Source organism: Urocitellus parryii, chromosome 2 (genome assembly GCF_045843805.1).
Source record: "Urocitellus parryii isolate mUroPar1 chromosome 2, mUroPar1.hap1, whole genome shotgun sequence".
In the NCBI taxonomy this organism is placed as follows: domain Eukaryota; kingdom Metazoa; phylum Chordata; class Mammalia; order Rodentia; family Sciuridae; genus Urocitellus; species Urocitellus parryii.
The window spans coordinates 223,420,713-223,437,833 of NC_135532.1; the positions used below are offsets into that span (position 1 = coordinate 223,420,713).

The following is a 17,121-nucleotide window of genomic DNA, read 5'->3' on the forward strand; positions in this document are numbered from 1 at the left end:
TAATAAATGTAGGAATACACTTATTCAGTGCATTTTAATAAAATGATACATAAGTTTTGTTTTTAAAATTAAATAATTTATAACACCCCTCTGTATAGATTCATTCAGTGCTAACACCTACAGGTCTCTGCATACAAGCACTCTTTCACGGGTGGGTTGATTGGGGCTCTGAACTGCTGAGCCACACCATCAGCCCTGTTTTTGTATTTTTAAAATTAGAGACAGGATCTCACTGAGTGACTTAGTGCCTCACTTTTGCTGAGGCTGACTTTGAACTCAAGATCCTCCTGGCTGAACTCAAGATCCTGAGCTGCTGGGATTATAAGCATGTGCCACCGAGCCCAGCCCAATGACATTCTTTTTATATAGTTATTGCTTATTTTTTTCTTCTTTTTTTAATTTTTAATTCTAATTTCTTATATATGACAGCAGAATGCATTACAATACATATTACTCATATAGAGCACAATTTTTCAAATCTCTGCTTGTCCACAAAGTCTATTCACACCATTGATGTCTTCATAAATGTACTTAGGATAAGGAAGTCCATTTCATTCCACCATCTTTTTTACACCTCTAGCTCCTTTCCTTCCCCTCCCTCCCTTTGCCCTATCTAGAGTTTGTCTAATCCTCCCATGCTCCCCCACCCTAACCCACTATGAATCAGCCTCCTTATATCAGAGAAAACATTTGGCCTTTGGATGTTGGGGATTGGCTAACCTGCAAATGTCATGATTTCATTGCCTTCTATTGGTGAATAATATTCCATTGTGTATATATACCTCATTTTCTTTATCCATTCGTCTACTGACAGGCATGTAGGTTGGTTCCACAGTTTAGCTATTGTGAATTGTGCTGCTATAAACATTGATGTGGCTGTTTCCCTGTAGTATGCTGTTTTTAAGTCCTTTGGGTATAGATCAAGGAGTGGGATAACTGGGTCAAATGCTGGTTCCATTCCAAGTTTTCCAAGGATTCTCCGTACTGCTTTCCATATTGTCTGCACCAATTTGCAGTCCCACCAGCAGTGTGTGAATGTGCCTTTTTCCCCACATCCTTGCCAACACTTATTGTTGTTTGAAGTGTTAATAGCTGCCATTCTGACCAGATTAAGATGAAATCTTAAGAGTAGTTTTGATTCACGTTTCTCCAATAGCTAGATATGTTGAACATTTTTTCATGTTTGTTGATTGATTGTATATCACCTAAGTGTCTGTTCCATTCCTTGGCCCATTTATTGATTAGATTATTTGTCATTTTGGTATTTAGCTTTTTGAGTTCTTTATATACCCTAGAGATTGGTGCTCTATCTGATGTGCAAGTGGTAAAAATTTGCTCCCATGCTGTGGACTCTCTCTTCACCTCACTGATTGTTTCTTTTGCTGAGAAGAAGCTTTTTAGTTTGAATCCATCCCATTTATTAATTCTTGATGTTAATTAATTCTTGTGCTATAAGAGTCTTATTAATGAATTAGGGGCCTAAATCTGATATAATGGAGATGTGGGCCTACTTTTTCTTCTATTAGACTCAGGGTCTCTGGTTTAATCCCAGGTTTTGATCCACTTTGAGTTGTGTATTGTGCATGGTGGGAATAGGGATTCTTTTTTTTTTTTTTTTTTTGCATATGGTTTTCCAGTTTTGCCAGCACCATTTGTTGAGGGGTTATTTTTCTTCAATGTACATTTTTGGTGCCTTTGTCTAATATAAGATAACTGTATTTATGTGAGTTAGTCTCTGTGTCCTCTATTCTGTACCATTGGTCTACCAGTCTATTTTGGTGCCAATACCATGCTGGTTTTGTTAGTATTGCTCTCTAGTATAGTTTAAGGTTAGTTTCAGTGATGTCACCAGCTTCACACTTCTTGCTAAGGATTGCTTTAGCTATTCTGGGTCTTTATTTTTCCAGATAAATTTGTTGACTGCTTTTTCTATTTCTATGAGGAATGTCATTGGGATTTTGATTGGAATTTCATTAAATCTGTATAATGCTTTGGTAGAATGGTCATTTTGACAATATTAATTCTGCCTGTCCAAGAACAAGGAGAACTTTCCATCTTCTAAGGTCTTCTTGAATTTCTTTCTTTAGCTTTCTGCAGTTTTTGCTGTGGAGGCCTTTTACATCTTTTGTTACGTTGATTCCCAAGTATTTTATTTTATTTTATTTTATTTTTGGAGGCTATTATAAATGGTATAGTTTTGCTCATTTTCTTTTCAGAGGATCTGTCACTGATGTACAGAAGTGCCTTTATTTATGGGTGTCAAATTTGTGTCCTGCTACTTTGCTGAATTCATGTACTAGTTCTAGAAGTTTTCTGGTGGAATTTTTTGGGTCTTCTAGGTATAGAATCATATCATCAGCAAAAGTGCAAATTTAAGTTCTTTTTTCCTAACCATATTCATTTAATTTTTTTCATCTATCTTATTGCTCTGGCCAGTGTTTCAAGAATTATATTAAATAGAAGTGATGAAAGAGCGCATCCCTGTCTTATTCCAGTTTTTAGAAGGAATGCTTTCAGTTGTTCTGCATTTAGAATGGTGTTGTTGTGGGACTTAGCGTAGATAGCTTTTTCAATGTTGAGATATGTTCCTGTTATCCCTAGATTTTCTAGTGTTTTGAACATGAAGGGTGTGGTATATTGTCAAATGCTTTTTCTGCATCTATTGAGATGATCATATGGTTCTTCTCTTTAAGTCTATTGATGTGATGAATTACATTTACTGATTTCCTTTTGTTGATCCAACCTTGCATCCCTGGGATGAACCCCACTTGATCATGGTGCACTAGCTTTTTGATGTTTTTGTATTCGATTTGCCAGAATTTTATTGAGAATTTTTGCATCTATGTTCATTAGAGATATTGTTTTGAAGTTTCCTTGATGCTGTGTCTCTGGCTGGTTTTGAAATCAGGTTTTGGAATCAGCCTTATAGAATGAGTTTGGAAGTGCTCCCTCATTTTCTATTTCAGAAATAAATTGAACAGTTCTTCTTCAAAGGTCTTGTAGAACTCAGCTGTGTATCCAACTGGTCCTGGGATTTTCTTGGTTGGTAGTATTTTGAGAGCTTCTTCTATTTCATCAGTTGAAATTAATCTGTTTTAATTGAGTATAACATCCTGATTCAATTTGTGCAAATCATATGACTCCAGAAGTTTGTTAATGTCTTCGATATATTTTCTATGTTATTGGAATACAAGTTTTCAAAATAATTTCTAATTATGTTTGGTATTTCTGTAGTGTCTGTTATGATATTTCCTTTTCCATCTTATATATTAGTAATATGAGCTTTCTCCTTCTCTTTGTTAGTACGGCTAAATGGCTGTCAATTTTATTTATTTTTTCAATGTACTATCTTTTCGTTTTGGTAATTTTTTCAATTGCTTCTTTTGTTTCAATTTTATTAATTTCAGCTCTGATTTTTATTATCTTCCGTCTTCTGCTTTGGGTGTTGATTTGTTATTCTGTTTCTAATACTTTGACATGTAATGTTAACTCATTTATTTGTTGACTTTTTCTTCTTTTAAGGAATGAACTCCATGCAATGAACTTTCCTCTTAATACTGCCTTCATAGTGACCCAGAGATTTTGATACGTTGTATCTGTGTTCTCATTCACCTCTAAGAATGTTTTAATCTCCTTGATGTTTTTTGCAATCCATTATTCATTCAGTAGCATATTATTTAGTCTCCAGGTGTTGGAGTAGCTTTTATTTCTTATTTTATCATTGATTTCTAATTTCATTCCATTATGATCTGATAGAATGCAGGGGAGTATCTCTACTTTTTTTGTATTTGCTAAGAGTTGCTTTGTGGCATAATATATGGTCTATTTTAGAGAAGGACCATGTGCTGCGTACAAGAAAGTGTATTCGTTCATTGAAGGATGAAATATTGTATATATGTTGGTGAAGTATACGTTATTGATTGTATTATTGAGTTCTACAGTTTCTTTGTTCAGCTTTTGTTTGTATGATCTATCCAGTGGTGAAAGAGATGTGTAAAAGTCACCCAGAATTATTGTGTTGTGGTCTATTTGAACTTGAGAAGAGTTTGGTTTTTGAAAGTAAATGCCCCATTTTGGGGGGGGCATACATATTTATAATTGTTATGTTTTGTTGATGAATATTTCCCTTAAGCAGTATGAAATGTCCTTTTGATTAACTTTGGCTTGAAGTCTACTTTATTTGATATGAGGATGAAACTTCTGCTTGCTTCCACAGTCCATGTGAGTGGTTTGATTTTTCCAAACCTTTCACCTTCACTCTGTGGATGTTTTTTTCCTATGAGTCTCTTGAAAGCAGCATAGTGTTGGATCTTTTTTTTTTTCATCCAATCTGCCAGTCTATGTCATGTGATTGGTGAGTTTAGGCCATTAACATTCAGGGTTATTCTTGAGAAATGATGTATATTCCCAGGAATTTTTGTTTATTTTTGGTATTTAACTTGACTTGGTTTCTCCTTTGATTGATTTTCCCTTAGTGTAATACCTCCCTCTGCTGATGTTCATTCTTGTTTTTCATTTTCTCTTCATGGAATATTTTGCCAAGGATGTTCTGTAATGCCAGGTTTCTAGCTGTAAATTCTTTTGATTTTTTTTTTATCATGGAAGGTTTTATTTCATCATGAAATCTAAAGCTTGACTTTGCTGGATATAAGATTCTTGGTTGGCATCCATTTTTGTCAGAGCTTGACATATGTTGTTGCAGGATCTTCTAGCTTTCAGGGTCTGGGTTAAAAAATCTGCACATAACTTTATTGGTTTCCCCCATATGTAATCTGATTCCTTTCTCTCTCCTTATTCTGTATATTGGGCATTTTCTTGAATTTGAGTTTCCAATTAATTCTTTGTGTCTGAAATTTTTTCTGATAATATTTCATTAAATAGATTGCACATTCCTTTGGTTTGGAACCCTATGCCTTCCTGTATCCCAATAACTCTAAAATTAGTTTTCTTTTTTTTCTTTTTTGCTATCCCATATTTCTTGAATGTTCTCCTCATGGTCTCTTTCCATTTTCACTGTGTGGTCTACATTCTTTTTAAGATTATTATATATTTTGTCTTCATTGTCTGAGGTCCCATCTTCCAAGTGGTCTAATCCGTTGGTGATGCTTTCAAATGAACTTTTAATTTGCTTTATTGTTTCTGGCATTTCAAGGATTTCTGGGTTATTATTTTATTTTAGAACCTCTGTTTCCCTATTGAAGTAATCTTTGCTTCCTGTATTTGTTCATGTAGCTCTTGTCAAAATGATCTTTGTGCCTGTATTTGCTCTCTTATATCATCCTTTACTCCACAGAACATTTCAATTATGTACATCCTGGACTGTCATTGCTTCTGCTGTGCTGGCCATGGATTCTAGTACTGTGGTGTCTTGAATTGTTTGGGTCACTTTCTTCCCTTCTCTTTTCATATTGCTGTGTCTTCCCTTCTAGGGCTGTGGATCCAAGGCGTTACCATTTTTACCTATAGGCTTAGCAAGCCCCTGTAGGGATCCCATACCTTTCCTATGAAGTAAAGGACGATGTTATCAGAGCCCAATATAAATAATATACACCCTGAAAACAAATGTTGGCTAATTAAACATTTGCAGTTAAGTCACAATCACAGAAATGGTTAATTCAATTGTTATCTACAATATACTCAGTAGGTTTATAAAAGGGTTTACAGTTTCTGATGGTGGGAGACCTTCTGTGATGCTGAGCCCTGGAGCCCTGGATGGGCACAGTGGCCATAATTCCTGCATGGGAGCAGGAATATTGCTCCCAGAGAAGCAGTATTCTCACTACTGGAGTCCCAGGTCACAGAGCGACACAGAATGCTGCCTCCCTCTGGCCCGCCATCTTGGATCTCTCCCAGCCCAAGTAGACTTTGAACACAAACATCCATCTTTGCCCAGCTTTTTTGCCTTTCCCTTGCCTCTTCTTCCCTCTTCTTCTTCTTCTTCTTTCTCTCCCTCCTCTCCCTCTCCTCCTCCTCCTTTTCTTCCTCCCCTCCTCTCCTGCTTCTACAGAAGTGCTGACCCCTGGAACCTGACTCATAGCAGCCTACCTACATGAGCTGGAGAGACTTAAACCTGAGAAACAGGCTCAACCTGCATGAGCCATGAAGACCTTGCCCCCTCTGGCAGACCAGTCCCCTCTGCAGGGCCAAGGTTGCCAACCCCAGCTCTCAGGAAGAGGGGGCTGTGGGGAGCAGGGGCTGATCTCAGTCCCAGGCCCTTTTGATACTGGTGACCACCAGGTCCCCTCTGTCTTTGCTGAGGTGTTGTGATGACATTTGAGGCTCTTGTAGGGACCCACCTGGAAATCCTCAGGGCACATTCTGTGCATCATGCCACCACACGGGCATGTTTGAGTGGGGGCTGTTGGTAGGGGTGGTAACCTGCAGAGCAGTCATTCTGTGAGGGCCAGGGAGAGCCAGGCTGGGTGCTTCCTGGGAATTGGGATGTGTGCTGCCTGGGGACATGCACCTGTGTCAAGGAGCCCTCCTCAATGGGACTGAGGTGACAGCCACACCTGGCTTCCTCCTGCTGTGAAGGCCCTGAGGAGGACGATGAGAGCCAGCTGTCTGTTTCCTTGGTGAGAGGAAAGCTAGAACCTGTGAGATGAGGAGCAAGAATGAAGGACGGAGGCCAGACAGACACTGGTCAGAGAGTTCACCTGTGGGAGCTGACAAATAAAGGCCATCTCTCCATAGACAAAGAGACGGAGCTGGCCTGGGGTTCAGGACTTTGATGGGGCAGGCTCAGGGATCAGAGCTGGGCAGGTCCTAATGTGGGTGCTGAAGGGTGGGGTTGGTGTGAGGAAGTGGGGAGTCTGTCTACAAAGGCCCTTCAGAGGGAAAGGAAATTTTTCCTTAAAATGGCGGCTACACTTAAGATGCCCATCCAGAGGCTAAGCAAGGACCTTCCTTTCCCCCATTTTTTGTTTGTTATTGGGACTCTTACGGGGGAGGGGCATAGATATTCTGTAGCTTCTTCCTGTTGGGAAGGAGTGGCACCTGGACCCTTGTTAGGGGCACGGGGTGTTATTGAGGTAGTGGTGATTGTCAGGGGTGCCAGGCGATGCTGAGTCCAGACGGCCCAATTTTGGTGAGGGGTTGGAAGACCTTAAGAGAAGCTGGTTCACAGTTGGGTTAGAGATCCTTTACATCTGGTCTCAAATAAATCTCATGACCCAGGGGTCAAGCATTTGCCAAAGGCCTAGGACAAGGAGAGAGGTCAGGAAAAGGGGTGCCCACTGCAGAAGGGGTTACTGAGCTGCCATCCTTCAGTTCCAGTGGCAGAGGGAAGCTTTGAGCCCTGAAGGAGACGGAGGTAAGGGGGCATTAGTAACTGAAGTCCCCTTGGTGGTAAGGAATCCACGCTCCTTCCAAGTAGCAGAGTGGGAGAGAAGTAGGTGGAAAGTAGAGTCAGCGTAGACTTTGGGGAGGCTCCCTTTGGCACAGTGAAGGCTCTGATGAGGGCACCAGGTCAGCCTGCTGAGTGGATGTGTTACTGGGCAGGGGAGCAGAGAAAGGTACGTGAACCCAATTACACCATCCACCCAGCCACCTGGCGCAGAGCACGCACAGATGTGGGTTGAGCAGTGGTAATCCGTGATCGTGTGGCAGGAGGAGGGAAGGGCAGAGGAGCATGGGGACAGTTGCTGCAGAGGCTTCATTAGAAACAGAATTGTGGTATGGCAGGGCTCATCTTCTGGGTACATGGAGAAGGAGTCCTGGGTAGGGTCTTCTGTCCCTTTGAAAGCAGGCGCAGGGGAGGTGAGAGCTAAGAGGACTTGTGCAGGAGAGCAGGAGTTACAGAGAGGACTTAGAAGGTAGGGAGGAGAAAGCCTGAAGGTATGAAATCTCTTTCCATTTTCCCAAACAATCACAATAGTTGAAAAGATCCCTGATGATATTGGGATCTAGAGGGCCATTAAGCGGCCATTTAGAATCGTCACACAAAGGATATTGAGGCCAGATCTGATTGCACAAGTGGATAAGTTTTGCGGGGGTTTAGGTCTGGGGTGAGAGAGAGCTCAAAACCCAGGACCACCTATAGACTCAGTGGACAATAAGGATGAGTCGTAGCTGTGAAAGCTGTGGCTGGGGGTGCCCCTGAGCATGTGTAACACTGGGAATACTGGACATTACCACGGTCACTTCTTGGGACCCATGGGTCATTGAGGTTGACCAGAGACAGGGGTCTTACCTGAATTGTCTGGTGGTGGGTGCAGAGAGGGCGTTCGGTGGAATGGAGGCCCTGGTCCCAGGATGGAATCCAGATTGGGGCTGGGGATGTTCAGTGACTGTGAGGATGGCCTTAGGCCCGAGCCTCAGCAACTCCATTTTTAAAAACCTGCAGTTCACCAGGCACACTCACAGAGCCCTCCAGTGTGGCCTCAGACAAGTTATTCCCCTCACCCTGATAAACAGAGGGAAGCCCTGGCAGGCTGTCCTCACCTGATAAGAGGGAAAGGCGAGAAGATCAGGGTGGAGACCACCTGACCAGACGTTTCTGACCCCAGGTAAATGATGTCACTGAGAAATCCAGTGGTAGCTGATAAGGATTGAAAGGGGGGGAGTCAACCCCCGCCCAATTTAGTATAAATGATAGAGCTGATGAACAGGGATTCAGCCAGCCGAAACAAGGATGCACTCGGGCTGGAGAGCCTGCTGAGGACCTGACATCCCATCACTGTCATCATTCCATGAGCCTCTGCGTGACCCTCACTGTTCTCACATTCTACAGCCTCATCTGGACCTTGGTGAGAGCCGAAACTCCTCCCTAAGACCCCCTCCTCAACTGGGCGTCCACTCCACACCAGGAAAAGCCTGCCTTGGTTCTGGACCTGGTCACCGTGGTCTGAGTGAGTGGGCATCTGCTGGACATAAAACCTAAGGCTTGAGACTTCTGAACTTAGCACACAGAGGGAATGTCTGTCACTAGCCTGTCATGATTAAGTGTGTTTGCAGTGCTTACAGTTTATCTAGAATTGTTTAATATGAATTGATTATGGCTATTGCAGAGCTTAGCATTAAGGATTGTCATTTTCTTGATTAAGAACCTGTAGAGTGAAAATATATGGAGTAATTTGAGTGAATAAAGCATTGAAAGGGGCAGAAGCGCGTGGACATTCTTTATTTCTCCTTTTGACAGCATAAGTCACAATTTTGCCCCCTCGTGATAGTGACCCTCAAAGAGAGGAGCAGGCACACCAGGGAACCTAATCCCTGTTTTTGGCACCAAAATGAATGGAAAGCAAGGAATGAGAAACGGATACTTGATAAATTAAAGACGGAGACCAGGCAGAGACACACACGAGAGTTTACTTGGCAGAGCTGACAGATAAAGGCCACCTCTCTGTGGGAGAGACAGGCAAAGCAGGCTTGGGATCTGGGACTTTAGGGGGAGGCTCAGGAGTCAGAGCTGGGCGGGTCCTAATGCGGGCAGCTAGGGTGGGGTTGACGTGAGGGAGGTGAGCCTTTCTTCCCAGGTCCTAAACTGACAAGCAGGAACCTCCTGCCACGTCTCTGTGGCCAGCAGCCTCCACCCCAGGGCCAAAGGCGCTGGAAGGCAGGGCAGAGCGGGTTCCCGTTGCCATTTCTCTGCAGGCAGGCAGCTCTCCTGGGTTGCTGCCCAGCTCAGGGATGGTGTCCTTGACCCACAGGGAGGGGTCTGCAGCTGCCAGGGCCAGGCTGAGGAGCAGTGCTGGGGCCAGCTCTGGGTTGAAGGCTAGGAGTCTCTTTTACCCTTCTTCTGGAGTCTGCTGTCCTCGCACACCAGAGGCTGTGCCTTTGGACACTGCAGTTGGCCCTGAGGGTGCCCACCCCCCTGCACCTGCACCGAGGCCTGTGGGACAGTCCTTCATATGCTTCAGCTCTGACAGACCAACTCCAGCTGCCAGGTGCTGAGAGTCCAGGAACACGAGGCAGAGCCCGTCTCTCTCTTAGTCAGGCTTCTGCCTCTAGGTGGCCCTTTCACCATGATCCCTCTCCACAGAGACTGCCAGTAAGGTCCCCTCAGCATGGCCCTGTCTTAAAGGCCAGAGAGAGACCCAAAAAGAGGAAGAGGCACAGACAGGGATCCCTGAAACCATGCCTGGCAGACAGCCACTTTGAAACAGACTTGCACATGCCCATCTCTCACACTGCCTTTTCCTCTGACAGGCCACCTCCAGCTCCATGGGTGTTCAAAACAGAAAGACAGACAGCCAGAAAGGATCCGCACACCCAAGGCCAAACAACAGGGGAGAACCTGGAACAGACCAAAAGGGAGTGAAAGTCTCCAGGTCCCCAAGTCCCACTGAGCCCTGACTCCTGCTCCTGTGGCGCCACAGATGTCCCCAAGAGAGCGACCACACTTGTGGAATCCAGGGTCTCAGTGTGCACACCAGGGCGATGCTGAAAACTGGGTCCTTGTCCCCAATGCCAATCCCTAACAAGGGCACCGTTTTGAGGAAAAGCGAAAACAAGATTTGTGGCTTTGCTCCTTAAGTGACAGTCACCATCTTAAGAAAGAGTTTCGCTTTCCTGCCCAAGGGCCTTTCTGAGAAAGGTTCCCCCTCACACCAACCCACCCCCCACCTCCTGCATTACAACCCGCCTGGCTCTCACCCCTGAGCCTGCCCCATGAAATTCATGGAACCAAGTCTCTATTGCCTCTCTCCACCTATGGAGAGGTGGGCTTAGATTGTCAGCTGGGACAAGTAAACTCTCCTGTGTATCCCTGCCTGGTCTCTGTCTTTCATTTCTCACCCACGCATCTCCCGGTTCCTGATTTTTCTTTCATCTCTGGTCCTAAAGGCTATGATTCTGCTCCCCCACAAGAACAGGGGGCTATTAAATACAGGACTCAAAGGCTGCATTCCACATGTTCTCGGTTGGCATGTCACTCACTTGTTAATCTGGGAGATAGTCATTTCTGAGATCTTCTGGTGCCATCTCCAAACTAGATGACTTCATTCCTATGGAGGGTGTGGGCTCAGGGCCAGGTAAGCCTGCCTAGAATGGGGAGGAAAGGTATTCCTGTATCTCTTCAGATTAGGGAGGGAGAGAGATTAGGTAGGAGCAGGGAGAGAAAATAGAAAGAAACATGTCTCTCTTTTTTTTTTTCTTTTTTTGTGCTGGGATTGGACCCAGGGCTTTCTTGTGCATGAGACAAGCACTCTACCAACTCAGCTATATCCCCAGCCTGAACCATGTCCATTTTAAAAATGAGTTGCAGTGCCAGAGCAACAGGGCTATATTCAAAGCACTAAGTGGACACTGTTATATTTCCCCACTGCCAAATTCTACATTCCATTTTTTTTGAAAAATGGGAGACAGCCGCATCAGTCTCGGGTAGATGGTGTCTCTTGATTGCATCCTGAGCACTAGCTGTGTGATCCCCAGAAAGAGGATCAGGTGTTCCCACACAGAGGAATCAGATGTGTGGTATCGGGGTCTTGGCATGTAAGCCAGGGGACTTACCAATGGCCAAGGGTGTCGGGTCTTTCCTGAGTTCACTTTCCTTTGGCTCAAAGTGGAGCAAACTGTACACTCAGGGAGAGCAGGCAGGAGTTCCCTGAAGCAAAAGGAGCTTTGGGGATGGTCCCTCAGTCCCTTGCTTTGCCCACAGGTACAGCTCCTCTGGCTCAACCCCAGGCAAACTCACCCATCTCCTAATTCTCCTGCAGTTGGCTCAACAGCTCACCAGCACCTTGCATCCTCAGCAGGGAAGTGGGTTCCCTGGAGAGCCAGGCCTGCCCCAGGAGGCTGGAGGGGGGAGGGCAGGGGAGTGGGAGGCTGCTCTCAAGTCCCATCTGGGTTGCCAAACTTGTTAGTGAAAGCCCAGCCAGTTTTCCCTGATGCCAATCCAAAGACGAGGAAACAGGTTTTAGCAAAAGGAAATAGAAGCTTTATTGCTTTGCAAGCAAAGGAGAAATACAGGGAAATCCTGTCTCAGAGCTGTGATCTGTCACCCAGCCACAGCAGTGGCCTTTGAAAGAGGTGATTCCAAGGCCACATTTGGAAAAAGTGCTCTCTGTTGGAGCTGTAATTCACTCATTAATTGGGAGATAGACATTTCAGAGATCTTCTGGTGCCATCCCCAAAGTCTGGATTACTGCTTTCCTATAGGAATATGGGCTCAGGGACAGATGACTCTACTCAGGGTGGGGAGAAAAGGTGACCCTGTTTCCCCTGAGATTAGGGGAAGGGAGAGATTAGGGAGGAGCAGGGAGAGAAGGAGAGAAAGAAAAAGGTCCATTTTAAAAACCAGTAGCAGTAGCAGAGCAGCAAGGGCCAAGTCCAAGCCTAAAGTGGACCCTGTTACAGTAGCAAACTCAATGCACACACAGAGTAGTGAGAGGAACTTCTAGAACCTGTGTGAGCCATGGTGCTAGCTCAGCTGGGGGCAAGCTCAGCTGGAGAGGTGGAGCAGCTCTGTGGGGAGGAGGAGGGCTCTGCCCAGATGCAGGCTCTGGGGTGGCACTGAGTCACTGTCAAGGGAGCAGAGGGAAGCACAAGAGACCAAGGCCAGGTAGAGCACAGCACAGGGGCACCTAAGCCCAGGTCAGGGAGGGCAGTCCTGGCACAGCAGGTGCAGGGCAAGGGGGGCTTGGGGACACAGGTGGACATTTTCCCATGACAGATGTCTTGCTGGAGGGCGAAGGGGTGAGGGCACATGCAGGTCAGTCAGGGAAGTCAACAGAGCTCAGGCTCCTGACCAGCCCAGGGGTCTCAGCAGCTGTGAGGCATGAGGCTGGGGCCAGGGCCAGGGAAACTTCACATCCTGCAACTGTAACCGGGCTCAGCCTCAGGGCTGGGCAATCTGTGAGGAGTGGGGGACAGGCCCAGGCGGCAACATGGCCAGGCGAGCCCGGCTGCATCCCTCCTCAGGTGCAAGGCAGGTCTTTGGTGCACGCCCGGGTGTGGGGGTCACTTGAGGTCAGACAGGTGGCACCACAGACCATTATGAAGGGACAGGAAGGTTTTGGATTCCAAGACCAGGACTTCCTGACATCGTCCTCTCAGTCCCAGCCGTAGGACAAGGACCTGAAGAGAGATCCCCCCTCATAGGCCAAGGGCAGTTCTGTGGCACTTCTAGGGAGTGGGAGTCAAGGTCAGGGTCGCAGCACAGGGTCAGAAAGAAGGCTGCTGCCTAGGGCCCCAGAGTCTCATTCCCAGGGGGAGGACACCAAGCAACCCCACCCTGTGGGCAGAGGGGACTTCTGGCCTTTGCACCATGACAGGGCAGATGCCCCTTAGGACAGTCCCCATGGGGGCCGAGTGCTGGCCAACCCTGGGCACACTTGGGGCCTTCTCAGTGTGAGCAGAGCCAGGCTGCCCCAGGGAGGGCGGGCCACAGCCTCCCCTCAGAGGCCGGGACTCTGAATGGGACGGGAGGCCAGTGACACTCGTTGACTGGCTCATACAGCAGACCCGTGTTCATGAAGGAGGAAAGGAAAGAAGGCCATCGGAAGGGTCTCGGGGTTAAACTTGACCTGCCAACAAATACAAGAAGCTCCCATCTGTGAGGGGACTTCCTGACTTCTCTCTCCCCCAAGAAAGGCAGGCTCAGCTTTTTAACAACTTGCATGTGACATGGTTTACAGAACTTAGGAGGGAGGAGCCAAGTGGAGGAACACAGGGCAGAGGATTGGCATGAAGAACGGTCCTCATGCTGAGCATGAGAGCTTTATTCGTTAGACAGCAGACCCTGGACACCAGTGTTCAGCTGACGAGATTGCCCAGAGCAGGGGGAGCCGTGACTAGCAGCCCCTCCGCCAGCCACCATCCACAGGCAGGTGCCATCCCAGGCCGCAGAGAGCAGAGCTTCAGAACGTGCATTCTGGGGACAAAGCACAGAAGTTAAGGTGAGCGGTGCCAGCTCCACCCACCCTGCCCAGCCTGGATGCCAAGGCAGGTGGTCTCCAAGGCAGCGCCTCTCTGAAGCCTCCCCCCCGTCTCCAGGGAAACACAGAGTGTCCCCACAGCCTGTGAGGACAGCTGCCTATCCCATGGAGGGTCACTAGGGGAAATAACTGGACCCAGGTCATCAGGGCAGGGGAGAAGTGAGGTGTGCCTTGGCAGGACCCCTGGCCAGCACTCAAAGAAGAGGCGGAGTCCCCAGAGGGCAGGCAGAGGAAGGTGGACAGCCAGCAGGGGCAAGGCCAGCTCCCTGGCTGGTCTCAAGCCTTCTCCGGTCCTCTTCCCTGGCTGTGCTCAGGACGGAGGCAAAGGCCATCCTTGGTCAGAGGCTGCAGCAGCTGGAGCTCAGCCTCCTCCTTGCCGCCCCAGGTCAAAGCCTAGTCTGGCCCCTTGGCTCTGACTCCAGGAAGGTGCTTCCGGAAGGCAGGTCCTTCTGAGAAGGTGAGCTGGCCCCTGGGAGGCCAGATGGCTCTCAGCAGACAGGCACTCCCAAGACCTGGTGGGGTGGGGCCCAGATGGAGCCAGGATGGCAAACCACCTGTGCTCACACCATCTGTGGTTGGCTCAGGCACAGGGCCCCTCCCAGAGCAAGAGGGGGCTGTGCTGCACCCCCATTGACCTCTGCTCCACTGAGGGAGGAGGGAGGAGAGGCACACCCAGTGGGCAGTCAGCAGCAGGTTGGGGTGCAGGGAGGCACCAGGGCACCACACCAGCATGGCCACCAGCTGCTGTGAGCAAGTCACAGATGACAGGGACCCTGGGTGCTTGGTTGGCAGAAAATAGCCTCAAAAGTCAGCTCAGCATTCCACACCTGCATATCTCCCCATTCTCTGTGGGACAGTTTAATCTGGTTCCTTCCACAGAATTCCTTAACCTAGAACATCTTTTAACAGCTTCCCTTTTATATTGTCTAGAAAGGGGACAAATGGGACCAGCCAGTGGCTACCAGCTGCCCTCAGCAGAGGGCCCCTGATAAGAGGCTCTACACACAGACAGTCACAGTGACAGTGCTGGTTGTCCTGCCCAAGCCCAGGCACGTGGGCCTTCCTGGGGGTCTTCATGCCTCCACTAGGGCCCAGGAAGGATGGGGCCTTGAGACACCAGGCACCTGTGGTCACCATGCTGGGCCTTACCTGTCTCCTGCAGAGGCTTGAAGCACCAGGGCACCCCTCGTATGCTGGAGTCAAAGCAGCAACCGCGGTTATTGCAGTCCTCCTTGCCAATGGCAGGGTAGCCGCAGTCCACTCTCTCACTGCCTGGGATGGCACACTGGCTTTCCACTGCCCAAACAACACCAGGTCAGTGCCAGAGCCCCCAGGGCTTGGGGCCAGGTGTTGGCCTCAGTCTGAAGTTCACATCCTCCCTTAGCCCACTCCTGAGCTCAGAGATGGTGCCTCCCTGCCCCTGGAGCATGGGCTCTCCCCAGGAATGAAGGACCTGGGCTGTTGAAGGCCACACCCAGGGACCCAGTGTTGCCCTGGCGGCTCTCACTGGCATGCTCCCTGCACCTTGTCAGGAAGTTTGGTCCCTCCAGCTGGCCCTGGGGAATCTGGGTCCCCAGAGCGGAGACCAGGCGCCCCTCCTTGTTTGAGCAGCAACACCTGCCCCTTGTCTAGAAATGGCCGTTCGCAGGACATGCCCTGTCCTCAGGAAGTCAGCCAGCTGCTGGTGGTGTAGCTGCCCTTCAGCACTCGCCACCCGCCACCCCACAGTGTCAGCTTGTCATGACATGGCTGCACCTTGGGCACCGACATGCAGCCTCTACTCCAGTGCTTCCTGGGGCCTTGCCCGTTGTAATCCCTGAAATCCACCAGGGCCTGGCTCCACCCTGAGACGGTCTTACAGGAGGACCTGACCAGCCCCCAGGTGACCCTGGTGGGTGGCCCACTTTGGGAGCTGCTGCCTGAACCTGCTCTGGGTTGGGAACCTGGTGAGGTCACCCCCTCGTGCCTTCAGACTTGGCCCCAACACCGCCTGTGCTGCAAAGCCATGGTGGCAGGAAGACAGTTGGCAGAGCCACATTCTGGACCAGTCCCTTCCTCGTCTCTTTTGTCAACTGCCAGCATGTTGGGCAACGTCCTATGGTGTGATCAGAATCCTCTGGAGAAGAAGGCACCGGGGCAGGAGTTGGGGGTCAGCTGTCCCCCAGGGCCAGCCTGGGTGCAATCGAGTGTTCAAGCCTGACCAGCAGGGGGCTGCCTTAGAGATGCTGACTCTTTGAGCTTCAGTTTCCTGAGTGTGACACAGGGACAATGAGACCCTCTATGTGGGGCTGTTGCAAGAACAGGTCTGAATCTGACAAATGGTGATCACTAAGTTGACGTGGAGTAGAAGCATGAGGGTTTCTCAACTCTGGAGCCCACAGAAGGGCACCCTGCCTGCAAGTCTTTCCCTCTCTTGTGTCCCCACCCTGCCATCGGGGACCAGAGTGGTACTCACACAGGCCGATGTACTCCTCAGCCCAGCCAGAGGACCCCAGGGCCAGGACCAGCAGCAGCACCCAAAGCGCTCTGGCCTCCATGTCAGTGGGCGTCTTGAGGACCACACACAGGATGTGTCATTGCACAAGAACTGTCCATTTATACCCCTGTGTTTTCACAGTTTTCTGGGTTGTTTGCTTGGGGAGGCTCTCCAGGGCCCAGCTCCACCCACCTTTCTTTGCCCTCCCCACAACTGCAAAGCACCAGAGGCTTGCTGCCCTGTAGGGAGGGCCACTCGGGTGGACTCTGCTCTGGGGCTGATGCTCCTCCATCCAGGAGGCAGGAGCCAGGTTGGGGCATCTCAGCTGCAGGAAGGGAGGAGGGCTCAGCATTGAGGGAGGAGGGCTCAGCTTTGGGCAGGTGGGCTCCCTCTACCAGCACTGGGTCCCTGACACTAAGGCTGCCAGCCTTAGCCACCAGGCCAGGAGCCATGCACAAGGGCCCTGCCCACCAACAGGCCCCTGAATCTGGAGCTGGAAAGCAGGCAGGACCTGAGTCAGGTTCTTACATCCTCCCAGGAGTCTAGAAAGGTGGGTTTTTTGTTTTGTTTTGTTTTGCTTTTGCTTTTTTCTATCAAAACCGGTTTCACTCTTAACTACATGTTAATAAACTAGGAATACACTTAAACTATGCATTTAAATAAAAAGATACACAAACTTGGTTTCAAAATCAAATAATAGAAGTGACCCTTCCTGCCAAGAAACATCTATTTCTAACATCCACAGTCTCTGGATCTAAGCACATAAGC

General features: G+C 48.4%; 1 protein-coding gene across 1 annotated transcript; it reads right to left on the bottom strand.

Annotated features, from left to right (window-relative positions):
- Positions 1-13,787: 13,787 nt before the first annotated feature.
- LOC144253270 (trefoil factor 3-like) lies at positions 13,788-16,414 on the bottom strand. The gene is made up of 3 exons (XM_077795058.1): positions 16,333-16,414; positions 15,027-15,173; positions 13,788-13,813 (listed from the first exon to the last, which is right to left on the bottom strand). Exons 1-3 carry the CDS (start codon positions 16,412-16,414, stop codon positions 13,800-13,802), a joined length of 243 nt encoding a protein of 80 aa, XP_077651184.1. The 3' UTR covers positions 13,788-13,799.
- Positions 16,415-17,121: the final 707 nt, after the last annotated feature.

Excerpts from the sequence above, each read along its gene's own strand:
- LOC144253270 (XM_077795058.1), bottom strand. The coding sequence starts at position 16,414 with ATGGAGGCCAGAGCGCTTTGGGTGCTGCTGCTGGTCCTGGCCCTGGGG. Across the intron at positions 15,174-16,332 it reads TGAGGAGTACATCGGCCTGT|TGGAAAGCCAGTGTGCCATC; the intron begins GTGAGTACCACT and ends TTGTTTGGGCAG.